The sequence below is a fragment of the Tauraco erythrolophus genome, chromosome 2, assembly GCF_009769465.1.
Source record: "Tauraco erythrolophus isolate bTauEry1 chromosome 2, bTauEry1.pri, whole genome shotgun sequence".
Classification (NCBI taxonomy): domain Eukaryota; kingdom Metazoa; phylum Chordata; class Aves; order Musophagiformes; family Musophagidae; genus Tauraco; species Tauraco erythrolophus.
This window is the reverse complement of record NC_141466.1, coordinates 79,408,043-79,433,206: the sequence shown is the minus strand read 5'-3', so window position 1 is coordinate 79,433,206 and position 25,164 is coordinate 79,408,043. Positions and strand designations below refer to the sequence as shown.

General features: G+C 41.4%; 1 protein-coding gene across 1 annotated transcript in view; it reads left to right on the top strand.

Annotated features, from left to right (window-relative positions):
* Nucleotides 1-23,966, top strand: part of PRKN (parkin RBR E3 ubiquitin protein ligase) — a 796,707-nt gene extending 772,741 nt beyond the window's left edge. Inside the window, exons 10-12 of the mRNA XM_086626845.1 lie at nucleotides 3,722-3,808; nucleotides 19,751-19,868; nucleotides 23,857-23,966. Of these exons, the coding sequence (XP_086482971.1) occupies nucleotides 3,722-3,808; nucleotides 19,751-19,868; nucleotides 23,857-23,966 (315 nt within the window). The remainder of the gene's footprint in view (nucleotides 1-3,721; nucleotides 3,809-19,750; nucleotides 19,869-23,856) is intronic.
* Nucleotides 23,967-25,164: the final 1,198 nt, after the last annotated feature.

Sequence of the window (25,164 nt, the reverse complement as noted above, 5' to 3'; positions counted from 1 at the left end):
TTAAACCTTAGCCATGACTACCTCCCTGCACCCTTGTCTTCATTCTGCCGTGTAGACACATGGGAGGAGGTAAGGGTGAAAAAGCAAAGGAATATCTGAGGTGAAGTGTAACTTTAAAATACCAGTAGGGAGTTCAAACTTGAAGCCTTGTGTAGGGATTAAAGAATGGGAGTATTATACTGAAGTTGGAAGAAAGATAATTTTAACAGTAATATTTTATAAGCACTGTAGGGAGATAATTGTCAGAGACCAAAGAAAAGGCATTTGCAATAGGCAAGAGAGAGAAGGAGAGCTGTGGTGCTTAATCCAAGGGAAAGCAGATCTTTGAAATGTTGTGAAGAAGGAAATGGCAAAATCTTGTTTCCAAAAAAACAACCAGCATAGCATGTGACAAACTCATTTTCATTTCATCCAAAAAAAACCAGTTACATTCTGCTCCCACTTCCAAACTTAAAACACTTAAAACATCATAAATGGGCCAGTCAGGAATAACTGAGACTACAGCTTGGTTTCACCATCCTAGTTTTTATTCAGCATCACTCTTGGCACCGCAGATGTCATCTATGGGATTTGAATTCCACAGAGCTGACCAGAGTTTGATCTGATTTTACCTTTTGTTTGAATCATCATAAAGATAGGATGATTTTAAAAACAGAATCTTGATCCTTTTTGAGGTTTTTAATACCTCCTATTCTGAGGTCACTTGGATTTGGTCAGGATTTCTGCTTCGGCCTATCTCATACATTTTTACAGATATTCAAAAGCCTCTGATAGCACACACACAGGTTATATTAATTTCCAGTACCTAAATCCCTTAAGTGCTTTGGGGATTTCCCTGCTAATCCTCTTTTGAATGCATAAACCTAGAGGGTAGGTTTGGAACCTTTGGGATATATTCTTTGTGTTGGTTGTTTGCCAACTGAAGAATCTTTCAAGGGTAACAACAGTAAGTGTTAAAATACACAAAGACATAGAAAGCTTATACGCTGTTTGTATTATCACAGTGATCTGCCAGTCTTTTTTTTTTGCAAATGAAGGGAAAGAAAGTGTGACTATTATTAGTAATTACACTACTTAGAGTAATTTTAAACACTTACTAATATTAAATTCATGCAAAAGTGTTAAATCCTGACTGAACGACTTAAATCCTTTTCTTTCCAAGGGCAAAATAACTGTATTAATATTAATGAAGCCACAAAATACAAGCTAACTGACAGCATTTTTGCAGTTGCTGTATTTTATTACTGAAACTTTATTCTATTTTTCATATCTGAATGTAAACAACGAATAAAACTATCACAAACAGCTCTTTGTTGTAAGTGACATGCCTTTTCTTTATGATGCATGCTTTGCCATAAAAAGGGAGTGCTTAATGCCTTTCTGTTGGGAGATGCCTATTTATTCCGACAAACCGATCAGCCTCCGGGGTGTTCTTTTGCCACAGAACTGATTTTACATCTCATCCATTATCTAACAAGATGTGAAAAGAGTCTCCTGTCTCACCAAAAAAAAAAAAAAAAAAAAATATCAGGCTTTGTTTCATTACAAGGATGTGGCAGGCTCACTCACGGGCTCACTTGCAGGACATACAATTGTTAGTGAAAGGCCCAGTTACATGCTCATGCATGTTTCCAGTACAGTAAGCCTATGGGGAAAACATTAGTAACATTGATCCTGAGGATTTCTTTATTTTAAATGTAAGTATAAAAAGTGGCCTTTATAATGAGAAAATGCATTTCACATCTTTAAATAATACATCATGAGTTTATGAATTTGGTTTTTATAATGAATAGCAGCACCACATAAACTATGTTGTGAAACAGCTGGAATGCCTTTGCAAAGCATATGCCCTGTTTTTTTTTCCCTTTCTTCAGTATTTACCCCTTTTCAATATTTGTGAAAGCTTTAAAATTGCACTTGCATGGGAAAAATGAGAGAGGCTGGAGTGAGGAAAACAAGCAGAGGCGTTGTGTGATAAGGCAGTGATAAAGCAAGAGTATGCAAAAGCTTTTCAGACAAATGTTTTCAGCCAGACATGTTTATGAAGAAGTAATGTCACAAAGGAAAAAGAGAATAGGACACACAGTAGGAAATCCAGTTAAACCTGCCCGTAACCTTAATTGTTAAGGGATAACAAGTCTTTGAGATATTTGGGTATCCAGACAGAGAGTACCTCTCTATATGTGTTTGAGCAGTGTTCAACATGGCTTAAACTTTTGACCACTACTGTAGTATTGTTGTTGTATTTAAATGATGCTCTGTGATAATAACGCAGCTTAGCTTACAAGATACCTGGCCAAAGTGTCTCCATTGTTAAACTATTTGCTAAAAATTGCAAGAGAATACATCAGTGTTAGTTGAAGTAAAATAAAACATTTTAAATTATTGACAAAATAGTGGAGAGAAGTGACAAGAAAGCAAACAAGTGATTAGGTTTGATATCTCTGGAAGTCAGAACGCTCACTCCACTCCTCCATTCCAAATTTCTCTGACTTTCTGAATAACAGGATCAATCCTTTTGGACTTGCACAATGCTTCTTTTCATAAAAGTGCAGTTTCTTTAGCATGACAATGAAATACGATTTTCAGTGCTTCTTAGGAAAGTGACAATACCGCTTGAAAGAGTTCAAAATGAAATTGGAAAAGCTGGAATGTGTGGCAGACAAATGTTCTAGTGTCATGTCCTCCTGATATCCTTTATTCATTACATGTGAATGCAGCTCTGTATCTAAAAATCAAGGCTGTTTTATCAGTCTTGCTTATAATGCCAGTCAGAATGGTTTACCACTGAGAGGTCTTTTGGAGTCTGGAGCTGCATCCAGACAGCATAGCTTTAAAACAGCATAAAAGAGCCATTTTATGTTATTGACTTTTCCCCTTACCAGCAAGGACACAGAATTTAATGCAGCATTGATGGGTCAAAGATTTTGACACATGTCAAGACAGATATCTTCATTTTAGAATTTAAAAAAAAGGCATCAAACTTGATACATATGAACCAGTTTAGGTGGCAGAGGCAGCTCAGACTGAGGTAGGGACAATTGTTTTACTCCTCTGCAAAAGACATTACTTTTCAATGAAGCCTTATGTAAAGAGCAACATGATTTAAGGAAGATGAAACCAGAAAAATTGCTAGAAATTCAGTAAGACCTAGAGACAGTCCCCTAAAACCTATGTTAAGCAACCTATCATTGTGTTATTTCTATGGATCTTTTTAAACCTTTCTATGGAAGTCTATGGCAAGGATATAATTTTCTAGAAAATGGTATTTCATATGACCTATATAAAGTGATCATCCCCTAGCAAAGTCAGCAACAGTTTTCCGTAGAGAATGCATTTGATTCAGGCCTATGAACAGACTATTTCCATTAGCAAACACTATAAAGCAGAACTGCTTGTTTCAGCCAGCACCCTTCGTGTATAAACAGATTTCGCTGTAGGAGAAACACACCCAGAAGTATCTAAATGGACCATGTAGCAAAATCTGATTTTTAATAATGTCATTTATGCTACTTCACCGATGAAATGTATAATAATAACAGCAAAATTTTTGTGTTAATGATCAGAGTGTATAATAAGATGAGCAATTAGGAGGATTATGGGAATTTAATGGGATGAGAAGGGCAAGAGATCATCTGCTGTATGACTCTTCATGATTGTAACCTGCTGTCTATATCCCTAATGTGTTTTTATGACTTGTGTGCTTTGGTTTGTTTTCCAGTTTGTGTTCTGCCGTGAATGTAAAGAAGAATACCATGAAGGGGAATGCAGCTCTCTCCTCAGCATGCAGGGAGCCATGGCCCAGAAGGTAGGGATCCCACAACTCATTACATCCTGATCATTATCCTTGGCCTAGCTAGAGCGACATTTGTCAAATGGGTCCTAATTATAACCCTAAGTAAAAGCAATTATGTTCATGCTGAATTACTCCAGCCATCGGAGTTGCGGAATTGGCTTTGCAGTGGATTTCAGTCACTTTGATTGATAGAGTAGCAGAGTTCTGTTAGGAGCACGCAGGGCTTTGCCACAGTTGATAAAGAAAACTTCCCAATGGGCTTTTGGGGTTGTCCCTATTCAATGTGAACGCTTTTGAAAGGCTTTCTGTAGTCTTGCTGCCTTTCAGCTTATTTTCAGTGCACCAGTCAGGAAATCATGTGGGTTTGGACTGAATAACAGGGTTTTTCTACTGCTTCTGCAGAAAATGCTCTTGATAATTTATGTTTTAGCTTAGAGAAACAAAAAATGGATTGCCTAGGCTGGAAGCTGTTAGATTATAATTATTCTAGGCTGCTCTATAATTTTGTAGCTATTGTAGCTATAGACCTGGACAAGAAATAGTTTTTCTCTCCTGGCATTTCTCTTTGCTTGAGATTCAAGTTTCCCTGTTCTCCATGGCAAATAAATCACAGTCTTTCCAATTAAAAAAAAAAAAAAAAAGAGAGAGAGAGAAAGTGTAAAGAACAGGAGAGAGACCCCCTAAATATCTCACAGCTTGATACCCAGGGTGTACTCCTAGGAAGCAGAAAACTGATATTCAGATGTCAGGCATGTTTGATGCTAAGAGGAAACTTGAACCCTGAGCATCCACACAGTCCAACACTGCAGATGCAGTATTGTGGGCAGGCACTGATGAGGACTTTCATCCTGCCAGCTCTCAGCAAGGCATGCCCAGCTCCTGTCAGTGCCTGTTTACATTTATGTAAAAACAAAATAACTTCAACAGAGATATTGAGAGAAACTTAAAGTATCCAATAGCCTGGTAAAGTAAGAGACCAAGGATCAATGTCTTACCTGAATTAAATAGAGCTAGAACTTGAATACCTTTCAACATGAACAATAAGTCCTATATCCATTAAGTTATTTCTGCCTAGAATTTTGCCTAGAATACTGAAAGTCATCATGACACCTTACAGGCGAGTTCAACAATGTTGCCTCTGTGGAAGTTAGAGTTTGTATAATTTCCATGCTCTAGGGCAAAGATAAAAGTGTGCCAGAAAAAATCAGAATACCATAGGAAGAAGTGGTTTATTTTAAACATTTGCATATTGCCTTAGCTTCTGCTGATGACAATGGCAGTGCTTCGTCGATCTGGGCCAGTATCTCAGCATATGAATTGCACCCAATTAGGCCTGTTAGTTTAGAAAAGTTGACCACTTTTGCTGTTCCAGTGTAATGTGTAACATTTTTGCTGTTCCTGAAAAAATTCCTGTAATCTGAAAAGAAGCTGTTCCAGAATAGCTAAATGATAGTACCAGAATGACTCTTGCAGCTATGCAGATCAGTTCCCCAGTATAGACAAGACCACAGACTACCTAAAATTCACTGAGACTCCAACTGAAGCTGAAGCTAAATGACTTCGGCCAGCCAGCTTTTCCTCCAAGAAACTAAGAGAGCTGCACTAATTAAACTTCTCCACAAGGTGGTGATGTGCCACTGAAGGAATGTTTTCCCTGGCTTTCTGTAGCCAGGGGAGCAACCAGAGAAGTAGCTAAGACAAGGCAAGCTCGAGTGCTGGGGAAATGTCGCTTTCATCCGAATAACATCACTACAAAGCTGCCTTGCATACAACACTCCCACACAATGCATACAGGCGTGGGGCGTCTATGGAATAAAGTGTACGTGGGACTGTTTCATCTCTCTCACTAAAATTAATTTAAACTTTTATCCACCTGTGCTTTCAGCTTTTTTGTTCTGTTTGGCCCTCCCCTGCTAGGTGCACAACCCTATGTGTCAGAGTTAGCTTGCTAGTATTGTACTACTTGTCTGGGCAGTGAGAAGGATTGTTTTATTTTTGACCATCTGTTTCGAGCAATGCAATTCCAGGGTCGTCTTGTACCGCTTCAGCTCCTCCAGTTTGACACCTGCCTTCATCCTTTCCGTATCATTTATTTTAGAAACAGATCTTACGGTCACAACTCCCGTTGCTCGGAGTCGATCAGGCACACTGTCACCAAACTGTTCCTCTCTGGAACTGGTGCAGGATGTGTGGTCTAAGGAAAATACTTTCTGTAAGAAAAATGCAGGTTTTATTTTAGCCTCTAGTAGTTACAGTAGTGAAAGGGCCTGCTGTTGTCTTCACATTTCTGCAAATGCCTGCACATGCCTGAAGTTCCCAGCATGAGAGGAAACACTTGCGGACAGGTTTAGCCCTAAGTCAGCATGATAGAGATGAATATGGTGGAGCATAAGGAGTGGCAAAGAGCTGGAAGAAAAGCCAAAAAGGTATGTTGTGGAGGATTTGGGTAGCCAGAAGTTGATGGTAACATAGAGAGCAGGAAGAGCTGTGGTGCCACTCAAAGCAGCCCTCTAATCGTCCATGTGCTGGGGCATTGCAAGGGCCATCTGCTGCCGGGGGCTCCCCATGCGTCTGTCAGGGCAAGGTCTGGCACTTCCCTGGGAACAGAGATGGGCTGAGGATGGGGCAGTATGTGGGCCCATGTGGCCAGGCGGGGCAGGGCTGTGGGGAGCTGGACACCAGAGTCACTGGGGCAGGTACTGACAGCCCCAAGGGCTGACATGGTGTCCTGGGCTGTGGGTAGAGTGGGGAGAATCCCAGGAGGCTGGGCTGGGACGGCAAGGTCTGGTGGTGCCTTCAGAGCCCAACACCAATTTGGGAAGTCTTGGAGAAGGAGATCTCTCAAAAAGAGCGGTAGAGCCTAATGCAGAGACGTTCAAGTGTCCATGAAAGCCAAGAGCTGATGAGAGCGTGAGGTGGAGATGCTATTGTTTGACTGTGATCTTTCAGAGAGTGAAAGCTCCAGAAAGAGGAGAAGGAAGAGAGAATAAAAGGAATAAGCCTGTGAGATTACATGGGACAAATATGAAGGTCCAGGAAGCAGAAATAATGGTGGCAAAAGGGGCCTGCGCTGGGCCAGATGTCAGAAGATGTAAGGAGAATGCCTGAGGTCAAGAAGATCTGGTGGGACTGTGAAGGGCAGGAGGGCAGCAGGCAAGGGGGATTGGAGTCAATTGGCAGGAGGAAGGAAGAGGGCAACCACAGCTGCGGAGCACAAGAGGGACAAAGCAGGTGCCATATGTGGTGCTTAAGGCTATTCAAAATAAAGGGGGTTGAACCTTATAAAGGTGCGAAGCTAGAGGGCATTGCTTGCTGTTTGGGTTAGAAAAGGTAAAATTAGCAACGCCCGTGCAGAGACCTAGCTTCAAATACTGGTATATGACAGTCTTTCAGATCTATGCACAGGTAATGCATGGTGCATTGTGATGGATAAAATGTCCTCTTCCTACTGGAATGTCGGCCATTGAAAACTCATCTTAAGCATTTACTGGTGCAGGGCTGATTTTTTCCTATCTTAGTGTGTAAGTTAAGTTACACAATTTCAGGGAAAATAAAATGTATATGTGGCAACTTCAGTTGAGAAGCTTTCTTTTAAACCATTGCCACCTCTTGGAGCTGTTTGAAGGGTGGGATGTGAGAAGAAATCATGTTTGATGGATTAAAAGGCACGGTGTGCATGATGGAATCAATGACAAAATAAAGTTGTTTCTAGTCAGATTTAGGTTTAGAATTAACCGCATAGTCCCTGCTCTGTAAACCACAAAACCAAGCTTCCAGGCCCCTTTTAACCTCACTCATATACAGGTTATGCTCATCAGGAATCTAGCTGTAGACCAGCTTTCTCTGTAAGTCCCCAGCTTAAAATTAGCCTAGCTTCCCCAGCACAAAAGCTTTCTAGACAGTTTGCTTTTTACTAGGATAAGTAATTAACTTTCTTGCTCACCAGCAACTGGACAATGAAATGTGACCACATATTAGATTTGAATGTGTACGGAGTAGCTCCCAGGACTGTTTCAGTGCTGGGCATGTTGATCAGGCACCTGCAAGGTTAAACTGTAATAGCCATAGCAATGACACTGATATAAAATTGGTGCAAATGTAAATAAGTGACTAGAATCTGGGGACAGAGACATAAATGTTTGGAAAAAAAAATAACACATAAACTGGATGAAATGGGTTATAAAAAGGTATGGTTTAGAGATGGTTCAATGGACTAGCTTTCCCCAAGATGGTTTTAGCTGTGAATTATCTTATCCTGACAAGCCAATGAGTCTACAGTTATAAAAAGGTAACAACAGCTTTTTAGCAGTTTTTTTCAGAGCTTGCTGTGAATTTAACCGAGAGAATAAATTAAGCATCATGATAGATTTCTATAGTACAGCTGTACGTACACAATCCCCTCCAATTACCTGCATTCAAAGGCTTGAACCTAAAAGAACATCCGATGTCTAATTCATAGAATCATAGAATGGTTAGGGTTGGGAGGGACCTCAAAGATCATCTAGTTCCAACCCCCCTGCCATGGGCAGGGAGACCCTCCACTACACCACGTTGCCCAAAGCCTCATCCAACCTGGCCTTGAACACTTCCAGGGATGGGGCATCTACAACTTCTCTGGGCAACCCGTTCCACTGCCTCACCACCCTCTGAGTGAAAAATTTCTTCCTTAGATCTAATCTAAATCTGCCCTCTTTCAGTTTAAAGCCATTGCCCCTTGTCTTATCACTACATGCCCTTGTAAAATTCCCTCCCCAGCTTTCCTGTAGGTCCCCTTTAAGTACCGGAAGTCTGCAATAAGATCACCCCGGAGCCCTCTCTTCTCCAGGCTGGACAGCCCCAACTCTCTCAGCCTGTCTTCATAGCAGAGGTGTTCCAGCCCTCAGATCATCTTTGTGGCCCTCCTCTGGACCGACTCCAGCAGCTCCATGTCCTTCTTGTGTTGAGGACTCCAGAGCTGAATGCAGTATTCCAGGCGGGGTCTCACGAGAGCAGAGTAGAGGGGCAGAATCACCTCCCTCAACCTGCTGGCCATGCTTCTTTGGATGCAGCCGAGGATACGGTTGGCTTTCTGGGATGCCAGCGCACATTGCCAACTCATGTTGAGCTTCTCATCAACCAGCACCCTGAAGTCACCCCACAAACCCAGTTTGGCAGTCTTTGTTGGACCCATATGTAAATCCAGTTCATCTAATTTGAAGAAACTCCACTATTAACCCTAGCCTAGCAACAGCTGTAAACCTAATTCTAGTTAAAATGTCCATGGTGGCTGAAGTCTTAAAGCTTGACAAGTGGTCTCTTCTGCTTCAAGCTCCTTAAAATTCTGTCAGGCCATATTTCATAGATTTCATAGATTTTCTAGGTTGGAAAAGACCTTAGAGATCATCCAGTCCAACCGTCCCTAATCTCCCATTAAACCATATCCCTAAGTAGTTCATCCACCCTTTTCTTAAACACATCCAGGGATGGGGACTCAACCACCTCCCTGGGCAGCCTATTCCAGTGGCTGACAACCCTTTCAGAGAAGAAATACTTCCTAACATCCAACCTGAATCTCCCCTGACTAAGCTTATACCCATTTTCTCTTGTCCTATCACCCATCACTAATGTAAAGAGCCCTTCCCCCACCTCCCCACCATCTTTTCTCAAGTATTTGTAGGCTGTAATCAGGTCTCCCCTCAGCCTCCTCTTCTTTAGGCTAAACAGCCCCAACTCCCTCAGCCGCTCCCTGTAAGTTTTATTTTCCAGCCCCTTGATCAGTTTAGTCGCCCTTCTTTGGACCCGCTCTAGGAGCTCAATATCTCTCTTAAAGCGAGGGGCCCAAAACTGGACACAATATTCCAGGTGTGGCCTCACCAGTGCCGAGTACAGGGGCAGGATCACCTCCCTGTTCCTGCTGGTCACACTATTCTTGACACATGCCAGTATCCCATTGGCCTTTTTGGTCACCTGGGCACACTGCTGGCTCATATCAAGCCGGTAGTCAACCAACACCCCCAGGTCCTTCTCCGCCAGGCAGCTCTCCAGCCACTCTTTCTCGAGCCTGTAGCGATGCTTGGGGTTTTTGTACCCCAAGCGAAGGACTCTGCACTTGGCCTTATTAAAGCTCATGCCATTGGCCTCGGCCCAACGATCCAGTCTGTTCAAATCCCTCTGAAGGGCCTCCCTACCCTCGAGCAGATCGACACAGCCTCCCAGCTTGGTGTCGTCCGCAAACTTACTGAGGGTACATTCAATCCCCTCATCCAGGTCATTGATAAAGATGTTAAACAGAACTGGACCCAGCACTGAGCCCTGGGGAACCCCACTGGTGACCGGCCTCCAGCCGGATTTAGCCCCATTTACCACCACTCTTTGGGCCCGGCCATCCAGCCAGTTTTTAACCCAAAGGAGGGTGTGCCTATCCAGGCCAGCAGTTACCAGTTTCTCAACCAGAACACTATGAGAAACTATCAAAGGCTTTACTGAGGTCTAGGAAAACTACATCCACAGCCCTTCCCTTGTCAACCAGGCGGGTCACCCCATCATAGAAGGTGATCAGGTTTGATTGGCAAGACCTGCCTTTCATAAACCCATGTTGACTGGGCCTGATCACCCGGTTAACCTGTATGTGCTCATTAATAGCACTCAAGATAACTTGTTCCATGACTTTGCCCGTCACCAAGGTCAGACTGACAGGCCTGTAGTTCCCCGGATCCTCCTTCCTCCCTTTTTTGTAAATGGGGGTAACATCCGCCAGCCTCCAGTCCAGCGGAACTTCCCCAGTGAGCCAAGACTGTCCAAAGATAATGGACAGGAGTTTGGCAATGACATCCGCCAGCTCTCTCAGGACTCTCGGGTGGATACCATCAGGCCCCATAGACTTGTGGGCATCCAGTTGGCGAAGCAGATCCTTGACCCCTTCCTCTTGGATCACGATTTGCTCTCCCTCCCTGCACTCAGACACCGAAGGCCAGCTCACCTGGGAACTACTAACCTTATTATTAAAGACTGAGGCAAAGAAGGCATTAAGGACCTCAGCCTTGCCCTCATCCCTAGTGACTAACGTACCCCCTGAGTCCAGTAGGGGCTGGAGGTAATCTTTAGCTCTCCTTTTGTTATTAATGTATTTATAGAAGGACTTTTTGTTGTCCTTTACGGAGCAGGCTAGTCTAAGTTCCAGTTGGGCTTTTGCCCCCCTGATTATCTCCCTACATGCCCTAACTTCCTCCCTGTAGTCCTCCCTGGATGCCTGCCCGTTCTTCCAAGACTTATAGATTTCCCTTTTTCTTTTGAGGTGTTCCCAAATCTCCTTGGTCATCCAAGCCGGTTTTCTACCCTGGCGACTCGATTTCTGGCACACAGGGACAGCTCGCTCCTGTGACTCCAGAATTTCCTTTTTGAGGAGTAACCAGCCCTCCTGCGCTCCCTTACCCTTGAGAGCTGTCTCCCACTGTACTTTATTAACCAGACTTCTAAACAATGCAAAGTCTGCTCTCCCAAAGTCCAGCTTGGCCATTTTAGTGCTCCCCCTCCTAACTTCCCCTAGAATTGAGAATTCTATTATCTCATGGTCACTAAGCCCCAGGCGTCCTCCAACCATCACATCTCCCACAAGACCTTCTCTGTTCACAAACAGCAGGTCTAGGGGAGCACCTTCTCTAGTCAGTTCACTGACCAGTTGTGATAGGAAGTTGTCCTCCACACACTCCAGGAATCGCCTAGACTGTTTTCTGACTGCCGTGTTATACTTCCAGCAGACATCTGGTAGGTTAAAGTCGCCCACAAGGACAAGGGCTAGTGAGCGTGAGATATCTAGTCTTAGTCCAAGCCTGAATTCCAGCTCAGCTAGTTCTAGGAATCCTGGCCCTGCAAACCATGTGATCCAGCAAAATTCATCCTTAAACATACATCTTTAGCTGCTGGTGTGGCTAAAAATTGTTACAATTCCTTGCACACAGTTACAGAATAGGTTGCATGAATTTCTGCCATTTTACTACATTGAAAATCTTAATACCTGCTCAAGATGTTCATTTCAGACCAGGTTCATTGTATATGCACAGTAAAAACCTTATTGTTAGTCTTAACAAAGTCTTAGCAAACTAATCAAACTACTTTTTAGTCCATTTACATAATACTAGGACTTATAGTTCAAATTATAGTTCAAATTTTATTTAGTTAAAATTATGGATATGTAAACTTTCTGGTAACACTCGTTTCTCTGGTTTAACTTTCCACTGCCCCTCTGGGTCCTAAGCTTGATGGCTTCAGTCTGGGACAGGCTTCAGGCTGGCATTGTAAGTCCTTCACCAGTAGGAGCATGATGTTGATATTGGTGACGCTTTTTCCCCTTCACTGTAGGATCTGCTTGGGGTCACTTTTATATGTTTGTTAGTACACTTCTTTACTGGTCTGCAAGTCCACATTGCATACAAATTTACTACCTATGGTGTGTTTTACCTAAGTCAGTTATGTCTTTGTTCTCTTTGTTATCCCTAAAACTGTTTTTACCCAACTCTCAAGGCTACAGTTGGATGACTGAGGGTTGTTTATAGTGCCGAGGCCTCCCATATCATCCTGTGCTGGTTGCTTCAAGGCCTCTGCTACCATCCCATGCCTTTACTCCTCTGTGTGGCATTTTATTCTAAGGTCACTGATAATCCATTCTGCACACAATACCTACACTTGTCACTGCTGTCTCTTAGTTACAAAAATCCATGTGACGTAGTTAAACCACACAATTATATACAATCATACAAAAGCAAAATAGGTAATAGTCACCTGGTCGTTAAATAATTGCTGCCACTTGCAAAACCAAATCTTTTTGGCAGGCCAAGGCAAGTCCAGAGAAAGCCCAACGGGTCCTGAGGCTGTGGTGCTGGCTTGGCACAAAGGCTGCGGCCTCTTACAAGAAACAGCAATAACGTTTTTACTGAGCCACAAAGCTACATGTTCTAAACCTCTGTCTACAATCTGTTTCACTGTAAGTTTATAGCTAGTGCTGTAAAACCTAACTTCAGCTCCAAACCCAGGGGATGCTGCCTGTCCCAGCTGTAGCCCTGGGCTGGAGGCTTTGCTCCCCCACATCTCAAAGCCTATCCCCAAACCTCCAACCTTCCAGCCAAACCTCAGCTGTTTGTGACTGGAGTCCCAGTCCTTACAGTACTCAGGTGGCTGATGCAGCGTCCAGATATTAACTTTGCTTTTCCGCCACTGCCAGTATAAAACTCATCCGGAAGCCCTGCCAGCCTAGGAACCCGTCAGACCAAACCAAAAGTAGTCCCAGTGCCTCAGCTGAGTCACTGCGAACCTCAGCGGTGTCATTTTTTCCAGACCTGATCCTGTTCATCAGCACATGCCCCCTGGGCCCTGACTGTGCCCCTCACTGTAGTTTCAGGGCTCAGACCTGACTTTGTCACAAGCTCTCAGGCAAACCATCAGCTCTGCAGCAGACTCATTTGATCCCTTCCTAGAAATGCTTTTTGCTGCACAGGTGGAGCATAACAACGGGAAAACCTGGCGCATCACCTGGCGCCCTGCTGAAGTCTTTTGTTGTGGAGTTCCTGGAAAGGCTCCTGGCTCACTTGGGCTGCAGGTGAGCCTCCAGCCCATCTTTTCCCTCTATTGCCTTATGTATGCAGATCTCGAACTTGCCAGTAGGTGGTACAAAATATACAGCCGTTGCTTGCCAGGCTTCCTTTCCCATCCACTGAACATCATCTGTCTGATCTTTCAGGCTATTTTGTCTGGAGATTCCCAGCGAGCATGTAGGATTGTGAGTCCCGGTCTCTACCAGGTGGCGGTTTGCTGTAATTATGCAGCACAACATATTGGCCCACTGTGAGCACAAGATATTCCAGAATTTGATTTTAATGTGAAATTCCCAAATAAAGGTGCTTTCAAAATACCCTTAGCTGAATTATTTTAATGCTAAGATATGAAATATTTAGGTAACGCTTCATGAAAATCGAGCTTGGTGCAATGTATTTCTTACACTATTGCTGTGGAATTGAAAAACTTTGCAATGTGCATATTAAATCGCAGCAGAACGACAAAATGCTGACGAAATTATGGAATTGCATATATCTCCTGATTAACTGTAAGAAGAAAGCAGCGAGCTCCTTTTTTGCTTGACCCTTCAGTGAAGGGTGAGTTGTTAGGGAAAACATATGTTATATTGGACTCCACAGTTATATGACCTTCCGAGTCAATTCTTGGTTGTCAGTATTAGGTGTTTATGCTCTAAATATTGCAAATATCACTTTCAGAATTTTTCCTTCACGATTTCAGCAAACTTTCCTTACTGCTTTTAGAACACTGGAAAACAGAAGGTGAGATATTTGAAACGGTGTACTATAGGCAAGAGCTAAAATGAGAAACACACAGCACTTCTATGGAAACTTCTTTCTCTACTCGAAAGAGAGGGAAAATTAATCAAAATGCTAAATAGTAAATGCTGACCACAAAACCCGTGAATTACTTCATTGCATTTTAGTGAAAGAAAAAGCTACTGAGGAGGTTCATCATACATAACATGAGTCCTGAGTCACAGTATGAAATGTGGAACCTCTATTATTAGACCATTGATTTTTTTTCCATCAGATAAATTAAATAAGTTAAATAAAACATGGCCGTACAAAAAGTGGCACACCTAGCTTGATTTCTAAAGTATCTGAAACAATTGTAGAAGAGACCGAGGCTCAGACGTTTAGTAGATACTATGTTTGCAATGTCAAGCACAGGACATTTCAACCCACAGATGCCTAATTAAAGAAGCAAGAAAAGTAACTATAACCAGGAAATGTCCTGTAAAATTAATCTCTGTGTTATAAATAAAGATACACCGGAGGAAATCTGAGAATAGGTCTTAACTTTCCATCTAATGAGAAATAGATGGGAACTATAGAGAGAGAATTTTAGCTTTCCTATTTTGGGCAGCAATAAATAAAAAGATGTGACAGGCTGCTTTTATTTATGAGGTTAAGCTGACAGTCATTTGCAGCTGTGTTGCAGGAGAACGCATGTTCTTTATTCCACTCATGGAAAACAGTTATACAAGAATGACCTATATTAGATTAGATTTTCTACTTCAGAGCAGTGTAAATTCAATATTCACCAGCCACCTGAATTTAATTCATGCTGAATGTGAACAGCCCCAGCATGCAGAGTGAGAACCTTGATGTGCAGTGCCACCAAACCGGAGTCCTCTGATTTTATTTAGTGAAAGTCTCTTTCATCTTGTATCAGACACAATACCCTGTGTGTATGACTTTGATTTTAGCTAGTTGCTGTCATCACAAAACAGCTCTTTTTTTATGGTAGAATTCCCTAGGCACACCAGACAAATTGGCTTACACAAACTTGCTTCATGTGAGTTTAACTGGATCAGTGTGGTACAGACACCTCTGTTTTTCCAGTGCATTGATGAGTATCTTTCCTGTTCCTGAACTGTAACCATTTTTCAGTGTTTTGATTGGCCCAAATCTTTCTCTAGACTAGACCACTGGTCTCATAGTTATGCACACCTGTCTTTCTGAGATTTTGACTCTTAAATGACTCAAATATTGGATTTTTTCCAAAGGTGCTCTAGCCTATCTAATACCCTAGGCATCTGCTATTTTTCCCCCACAATTGAAGTAGAAGACACTACTAAACATGACAAAGAGGTCAATTCACGTGAACGTGTTTTCATAAAATAGCCCAATAGATGTTGAGAAAACTAGAGAAATTTAAGTTGGATTGTCAGCGTCCCTCCTAGATGGGGCTTCAACAAATGAGGCTGCTTTTCCTTAGAGCTCTAGCCCAAAATAATTAGTGGGCTGTATTAATCTAAATGTTCTGGTGGGTTGAACATAGCTTTGTGTACAATTAATTATTCTTTCTCTTCCTTTCAAACCCTTTCAAATATCCATAGTTGTTCTCACATTCATGCTAGAAAATGAGTAATACTTTCTGGTTTGAGACATCTAAGCCTTTTTAAAATGCTAACTTTCATATAAAGTAATAATTTTACATATTTCTGTTTTTTCTTAAAAAAAATCTTATTTTTCCAAAGAAAATTACTCAAAATCAATAATTTCTGATCAAAAGGAAAGGTATTTCTGATTTAAAGGAAGGTGCACTAGGATATGTTTTTTAAAGTTATGTATGACTAGCTTTTTTGCTTATCAGAAAGGAATTAAGCACCAGGAGCAAACAAGCAGGAGTCCAGAAATTACATTCACTGAAGCTAAGCACAATGTAATATTAACTGTTTCATATTCTATTCTGAATCAAGGGTCTCAGTTTTCAGATGTTGTCTATGCTAGGGAAAATAAGCATCATCATAAAGGAAGTGTGCTTACATAAGACAGTATGTACTGCGGTGTATAACAGAATTTAACATTATATGTCTAAGGCTTCCAGTGTTTTGAACAAGAAGTTTTGCCATAAACATTTTTAATCTGGATGGTACTACGTAGCTGCTGACTGTGAACACATACTTCGTTTTCTTTATGTAGCTCTACCGACAACTCAATGTCTGCCCTATTACCTGAATGAGACGCTGCTTTAAGGAGAACACTTTATTTCTATTTCAAGACACTTTATGTCTCTGTAGGACTTTTTTCATTACTGCCTGATATTGGTTAACTGCATAAAAAGCTTTCCATGTATATATTATTGTATTGCTGTATGGTGCTCAGCAGTCTCCATGGTCTCTTTATCCCTGTTAGATTTTCTAAAGGACTCAGCATAGAATCATACAATGATAGAATGGCATAGGCTGGAAGGGACCTTAGAGATCATCTAATCCAACCTCAAGTGTGACCCAGAGATGACAAGACAGACTTTTGCCCCTAACTCACTAAAGGAATATTGCAGAGGGATGTTGAGAAATGCTTGAAACAACTCTAACTGTAACTTCCTGTTATTTATGGATATTCATTCCTGGTCATAATGTGCAGCACAGTTGAGAATCAAAAAAATTATTCATTAAGTGGCATGATGAAATCCAGTAGCTTTTCACTAGTGCTGGGACAAATACTTTGTAATAATTGGGGAACTAGAGCATATTGTGTGGGGTCAGCATCACAAGTGACCAAAGTCTCCTGTCCTCAGCATGTCCTGACATGTGATGCACATCTGGAGCATGTCTGAACTTCCTATCCAAGACCAGGCAGGCCAAATAAAGTGAAAGCCACCTCTGGCTGATAGACCTGCTCCATTACCTGGGCTGTTGTCAAGGAGATTAGATTTGCTGGTTTAGGATGAAAGATTTAAATAGACACTGGTAATGAAGGACTGCCATACACATTTCCTTTACTGTTTGAGGAAAAAATTCAGATCAATATCTGTGTGCTTGCAATCATTGTATGTAGAGCACTAAATAAAGCACATGAACGCTGGAGGCTCATAGATCAGTATGCTATGATTTCTTTACTGAATCCATCACTGTACCATTTCTCTGTATTTGCCTTCTGCACTGAGAAGTTTTTAAATTAGTATTCAGCAGGACTGGGCATAGGAGGAATGTTTCAGTTCTAATAGGCTGAAAATATCATGCTGCTGCATCTATTTCGTGCTAGAATTTTTGCAATGGAAAATATTAATATAACAATTCACTCTGCTGTTTTCAGAAATTAGTTCTTTATCAGTGAATTGCATATGCATGGTTTGAAGTTGTTTATTTTAGTTATTCCTAAGCTCTCCCAAGTTTGTATTCGTTTTCAGAACTAAGATCAACTATCTTTATATAACTCAAATTAGCAATCTGGCATGTGAAATTTTGCCTGTGTCATTTGCTATTAGGGCACAAAAAAGACATGAAAAGGGCGAAAAAGTTTGTTTCCAAGTACTGAGCCACACAGTTTGGATTTGGAGTATTTGGGAAAAACAGAGCCACTGTGAAGCTCTTCTGGGTTGACTAGAAAAATTAAAAATACTTCTGGTCTCCTCATGTAGCTATTATTCTGAAAATAATAGCAATGTTTTGTCACTGCTATACTGATTTTCATCTTCAATTGTCTTTAAAATCTTAATGATGTCAAGTAATTAATTCCCATTAAAACCAGATTAAATGATTGATATCATCTTCCTTCTGTCACTATGCAAACTGAGGTCCAGGTCTAGCGTTCCCCACTCTCCCCATCTTGTGTTCAGGCCTCTCTGAGTTAGCTCAGATTGCTTGCTAAAGTCATCCTTCCTTAAAGATCAAGGTGTTGCAAGATCAATACCAGATTATGTTCTTTGCTATTAGCCTGAGCAGCTTTTTCTATTTCCCAGAACTTACTAATGTACTGTTGTATAGAGGTCATCCTTTTGCCGAATTGCTGAATAATCCAGCAGAGTGCAGGGTCAAAGTCTCTCTCCAGAAGCCGAGAGCTAAAAGTAAATGTCACTTCCAGGATGGAGCTGAGACAACTTTGTTCGCTTTTGTCACCTCTACATCAAAAACACTAGAAAATTTGAGAATATTAAGTAAGGAGCAACAAAACAGAATAAAGGGCTGAGGAGACAAATGCGAATAAAAGAAAGAACACAATACACACACTTTTGAGGTTTCCTGATTAAAAAGACCTGTTTGGGGTTTTTTTAACATGCATGTTGCTGTGGCCACCAGATGAGCTGGAAACAAATTTCTGCAGATGTTGCTTTTTGTTATTCCATTTTAACTCAATTGATTTCATCCAAGAATTAAAATCTAGGTCTTGTAGTCACTGCAACAAGTCATAGGTTTCGTTGGTAGTAGCTGAGCAGAAATCAGGAGGAGTTATAGTTGTGTTGCATGTTTCAAAGTTGGGCTGATTTCCTTTTCACTCTTATTAGAAATAAATATATCAAAACAATATCCTTGTAAATAAATATTAAAAGTCTATCCACATAACAGTTTACGATTATTTAGAAGGTATACACAAAGAAGTTATGGGAATTTTTACAAATGGTGCAATTTAGTTTAAGCTCATAATTTTCCACATGATTGAAAAAACCTACATTATGAATGGAACTTCAGGGCTGGAACCTACATATATTGTTTACAGCTACCATTCATATGGTAGCCAGCATTGTGCGATAGAAATGACCCAAGGTGCTGTCATCTCTTTTGTCCTTGTACTATCATTTTAGGTAGGAAATTGACAAGTAGGACACTCGTGTAGCTTATGTAATTTCGTCCCAGTCATAAATAGGACGAACACAGGAGTCCCTTTTAAAACACTCTTCACGCTGACTTTTTCCATCTGTGTCGTTCTATCTGGGAAATTACTTGCGTTCATTATTCACTGGGATTTTTTTTACTTTTTCTCAAAAATTTTTGTATTTCTTCTTTGTGCCTCTTAAGACCTCTTAAAAGACCTCTTAAATTTCTATAGATTTATGTTTGAATAAAATCTAGACCTTTGAAACAAAAGAGTACGTTTTATTATGAAAAACGGTTTCCTTCCAGAGACCCCACCATTCTGAGTTATCAAGTGTTGCATAGCCTTGATGTTTTTGCTCTTCTTGTAAGAAGGGATTTAATCCCTGAAGTGGAATCAAACCAACAGTGTCTAACATGTCATGTCTCAGCCAGGTTCATCTGACTCCTGCTTTGTCTCACCTTTTTGCTTTACCTGTCTGTGCATTTGCAGCATGGCTTGATGCCCCCGATATCCTCCTGCCAAGGCTTTGCCTGCCGTTCGAGGCAGGGAGCAGTGAGGAGGACACAGCCTGCACTGCAGCTGGATGTAGGAAGGACCCCCAGGATGGCACATGCTCCACCCCTGCCATCCCACAGCCCGAGATCTAACCCGATACACATTCCATGCACACTGGGAGAAAATGAGTTTGGGAGAAATGCAGAATTTTTGCTTCAAAATGCAAAGTCCAGCCTGCCTGCTCTTGCGGTCACTCCTCTCTGTTTCTGGCGGGTAAATAGTTCCCACTTCAGTGTCAGTGTAGACACTGTGTTCTAAAGCGGCCTTTCAGTATTGTCCCCACAGATTTTTTTCTCTCTCTTTGCAGGGATATGTCATTGATGAACATGCAGCCATGCAAGCTCGATGGGAAGAGGCATCTAGAGAAACAATCAAGAAGACAACCAAGCCATGCCCCAGCTGCAATATTCCAGTAGAAAAAAATGGTATTTATTAGATACGTCATACTTAACTGTCTTTTAAAATTCATTTTACAATATAAATATACAAATGTGCATGTGTACTTATGCACGCTATTATTCCAAGAGAGGGAGAGCACACAAAGCTTGAATATTCCCTCTGTCACTTTATCTAAATTGTCTTGAAGCACTAAATCTAAATCACTTAGTTCTAAAGCCACTAATTAAGCCTCACAAAATGCCCAGCTATTGTATAGATAGTAAAATGAGGCATAGAGAGACACTGGATGCAGACTTCATATGACTGCAGTCAGCTAGTTGTCTAGATTTTCCATTGTCACTGGAAAAAAATAGACATTTGTAGGGCAAAACTCATCGCACACTGAAACAGAACATGTGTCTAATGTAGGTCAAAAGAATCGCACCTAAAAGTAGGGTGTGGAGAATTAGTCCTGCTGTAGATATCTACACAGTACATAGCTGAATTTAGATGAGATTAATCTCAACCCAGCAACATGCACACAGCAGAAGAGCAAGTCAGAGGAAGAAACGTGAGTCCTGACAAAGTGATTGCACTATTCAATGCTAACCATGTAGCAAGAAAAGTAATCTGCTGGCACTGGAGTGGTTAAAATGGAGAACTGGAACAGCAAATAGGCTATACTGCACAGGTTCGTGCTGTTCCAAGATTTAATTGTATTTACGTTAATCAAAATATATTAAAATCATTGCATAAATATTATACAAATATTAAGTATAGAGGTTGCTTCTCAGTTTTATGGCATCGCTTATTCAAATGGGACCCTGAAAACGCCCAATAAGACACTGTAAACTGCAAGGAGAGAACACTTCAAGCAGTGATACTACAGAAATATTACTAAGGAAGAAATAGAACAAAATCCTGAAATCTGGGGTTTCATGAAAGAAAAGAAAGCAGTTGGCAGATGGAAAGTGGGAGACTTCTTCAAGCACAAAAAGCAGAAGGAAAGAAAGCATGAATTCAAGAGTGGGAAGGTGAGATGAGATTTGGCAAAGTGTAGAGAGCAAGTGGGCAGCAGAAGAGAGATAACAGAGGAGTAGGTCAAAAAATTATTTACGGACTTCTAAAACAGGCTGGAAACCAGAAATTTGAACTGGATTAGAAATAGACGAATAATAATCGTGACTATTCATACTTAACAGTTTGTTCATAGCCAAACAAAAAAACCTCCTGGTCAGGCTGGAAGCAACGCTACGACCTTTACTTTCTCTTAAACTCTGCTACAAAATCTTTACTGTTAAATTACAGGCAGTTGTCACTTGTCACAAACAGGATATCCGTATTTGACTCCATGATATAATTTACACAGCTCCCACTAATGTTTAGGGAAGTTGCTTGTAAAAATCTTCAGTGTATCCAAAAAGGAAATAAAAGCCATTATACTTTTTATCTTTGAAAAAAAATAGTTACTGAAAATGGATAAAAAAGCAGGAAAAGACCTTTCCCTGCTTATAGCCTGACTCATGTCAGAACAGTGCCTCATAATGCAAAACCCCAAAGCCACAGCAACAGGCTAGAAATGTTTCAACATACTGGAATTGGCTGGTTATACTGCCATGGAGAGGGACTTCAGCAGGCTGGGAGACGGGCTGAGAGAAACCTCATCAAGTTCAACAAAGGGAAATGTACTGGTATAGGTTGGGAGCCAACTGGATGGAAAGGACCTGAGTGTCCTGGTGGGCTACAAGTTGACCACGAGCCAGCAATGTGTCCTTGCAGCAAAGGCGGCCAACAGCATCCTGGGCTGCATTAGGAAGAACATCACCAGCAGATCGAGGGAGATGATCCTTCCTCTCTGCCCAGCAGTGGTGAGACACATCTAGAGTGCTGGGCCCAATTCTGGGCTTCCCTGTACAAGAGAGACATGGACTGGAGTGAGACCAATGAAGGGCTACAAAGATGATAAAAGAATTGGATAAATAAATACCTAATGGGGAGTGCAATGAAGATAGAGCCAAACTCTTCTCGGTGGTGCCCACTGAAAGGACAGAAGGCAATGAGCACAAATTGAAACACAGGAAATTCCATTTAAACATAAGAAAATGCTTTTTACTGTGTGGATGTTTGAAGACTGGAGCAGATTTCTCAGAAAGAGTCTCAATTCTAGGATACATTCAAAACCCAACTGAACGCAACCCTGAGCAACCTACTTTAGTTGGCCCTGCTTTGAGCAGTGGGGGTTGGACTGGCTGATCTCTAAAGGTGCCTTCCCACCTCAGTGATTCTGTGATTCCGTGCATTAACGCGTGAAGCTTAAAAAGTGCAGTGCTTGCTTTCTTCTCTGGTCATGGGCAGTGCACATGCCAGCTTCTAGGGTGATATTTGTAAACGGAAAGGAGCACTTCACTTCTGCCTAAGTACCGCTGGTGTCAAGAAGCTGACAACTGTACACCGAAGTCTCCCGATAGTCCTCGTTTGGGAGGAGTGCGCTGACTACACAGAAGAGAATAATTCTGCCTTTCCTCCCCAAATGCTTCTGTGAACAGTCTTTTAAAAGGGACAATGACCACACCGATAACTTTTCTGTAATAGCCTGTATTTCTCTATGTCAGTGGCTGATCTATAATAGCCTGTATAGCTACAGGCATTGCAGAATACTTCTATATGCCAGTAACTTTTCTCTAATAGCTGAAGTGAAGGGGCGAAATGCTTTTCCATAGCTCAATTCCCAGTCCAAGCGAGTTTTAAACACACATCCACATCTCTCGGAGGACTGCTGTACTCACAAAGCTATAGGCCACCTTGCTTGAGGCACTCTGACTGCCGATCTCAGCTGCCATGTAGCAGAGAATAACGTGATTTGTGTAGCTTAGCAGGTAGAGAACATGTTTGACAGAGGGTGCCTACTGGGCTTTGGGTCCTGCGCCACGACTGAGATGCGTTTCACCCAGTGATGGCTTAATATGAATTGTGAGAGAGGATTGGATCTAAACCTTAATTAAAGTGTAACATAGAGGCTGGCCATTGGTACGCTTACATTTAAATAAAATTTAAAAATGTCTGGCGAATTGCACTCTTACACAAAGATATGAGCTGACGAAGCAGACAGGCCTATTTTAACAAACCAGTTCTCGTGTCTCCTGCTGTTTTTGCCTTCTGAGAATCATTCTGGAGTGGCGTTTATAAAAAAGGTGGTGCAAGGGTAGTAGGTCGTACAGTGGGGAACACACGCTCCCTGTACCTCCTATCATCATCTGGAGTCAACCAAGATGACATTTCAGCATTTCTTCTTTCTGCATGCTTTTCTTTCAGTTTGAATTATACAAGAGATTTCTTTATGTGGTAAGAAATATAATTTCCATCTGAGCGTAATGACCTTTGACAATGTTATTGTTTTATATATTACAAAGTAAGCATTTGATAAAGGTTGTGAGCAGAGAGATTAAAGCTGCTCTCACAGTATGGGCAAGTAAGATACCCAACACACAGGAAACATTAATGTGATCAAAAGGCTACTTCAGATACTAAGAAAGTCAAGTCATCTTAAATTACTAATGTTATTGTGATATAATCAGCAGTCAGCCACCCAAGTCTCTGTTTCCTGATTTATTCTCTTTGCAAATCTCTTGGTTGTTGAATCCGAACTCAAAAAAGAATTGAATTTTGTTCAACTTCTGGCTCACAGCTGGAGTAGGATAGAGTATCCTTGAGCAGACACCTCCATGATTGTTTTGAGAGGCCACAGTCAGTCATCACTTTTCCCTATCCCTCGAACAGTCTCTTCCAGTTTCACATAGGACTGCAGTTCCTAATCCTGCATTCCTTCAGGTGAGACCAGTACCTTCCACCCCAATCAGAGGGGGAGCAGCAGGTTTTAGAAAGCCCAGAAGTATTCTTCAGGTTTGTTCTTTTAATAAATATTCTACTTGGTTAGTAAATGAACACCTAAGAAAGTTGATTTTAAAACTTCTAATTATTGACTAACATCTCTAAGTGTTTGCCAAGTATCACGGCCATTCTGTTCCTATTTTGCAGGTGGCTGCATGCACATGAAATGTCCTCGCCCTCAGTGCAGATTTGAGTGGTGCTGGAACTGTGGCCTGGAGTGGAACAGAACCTGCATGGGAGATCACTGGTTTGACTAGTGGTGCTGAAGCCAGCCCGCCTGCTGCTAAAGCTTGTTTTCATCCGGGCCAAATTCTGAACTCCTCGCTTAAACAAAAATCCCAGTGATTTCAGGGACATGGAGTTTAGAAGTTGGCCCAGTTTGTTGTTTTTTGTTTTCTTGAATATGCAACCATACCAAAATCACATTGAAGTTATGCCAAGGGTTTTAAATTCACTAAGTAAAAAAGTAATTGTTTTAATGGACGGACTTGTTCATCGCGGTACAAAGAGGGGTAAGTTACACCTTTCTGAACTCGTGCAGTCTGTCAGCACAGAGAGAAGGCAGGGTTACCACGACGGACTTCGCTTGGCATTTGTAGTCAGGAATCCATATCTCTCATGAGAGAGAGCAGGCTGTATATGTGTGTGTGAGTGTCAAGGAGGGTGGAGGATGTTCCCTGCATCAGCTGCTTTTTCTTTGACCACTCCTTTGCTCATTCAGCACAATTTTTGATTTTGAGGCAGTATTTCTTAACAGCTTTTTTGGCAGAGGGAAGACTGTGGCTCTTCAGTGTTTGCTCAGGGTTCCTTCCTCACCTCACAGGCTTTCTGATTTGCTTTCAAATCAAATTCTCATGGAAACATCCAGCCATATTTGTGCTTGTGTATTTGTAACATATGACACAAAACCTGCCTACATACTCATTATAGACTTTGTTATTATTAAAGATTAGCTAAGGATGCAGTTTCAACTCTAACTGTGACTTGTTGCAGTGGTGACTGGATCTGATTAAGTGTTGTGAAAGCTAGACTCACAGGGCTTCATTTTTCTTGTGCTTACAGCAATACTTTGAGCTTGGCAAGGGGAGGCAGGAGGAGTCTTCTCAGGGGTTTTCTCTATCATCATTCTCCTAAATTGAATCAGAATATGTGTGTATTTCTGAAAATACACGCACAGCTCAAACAATGTGGGGCAGAGGGATATCTTTAATTTTACAGTGTTAACACAGTAAGTAAAGCTTACTAGCATTTTCAAGCCTGAACAATCTTACTGTTTGGTGTGCTTTACATTGCTGTCTTATTCTGAAATGAAATGGGTACTGTCCACATCCAACATGCCATGTAAGAATTTGCACAATTCAGTTTTGGAAAAAAAACGCACAATAAATAAAGGGGTTAAAATTTTAAACTGTCTTTATTTCTTTTTTCATTTGAGTACAAAGCGAGTACAAAGAT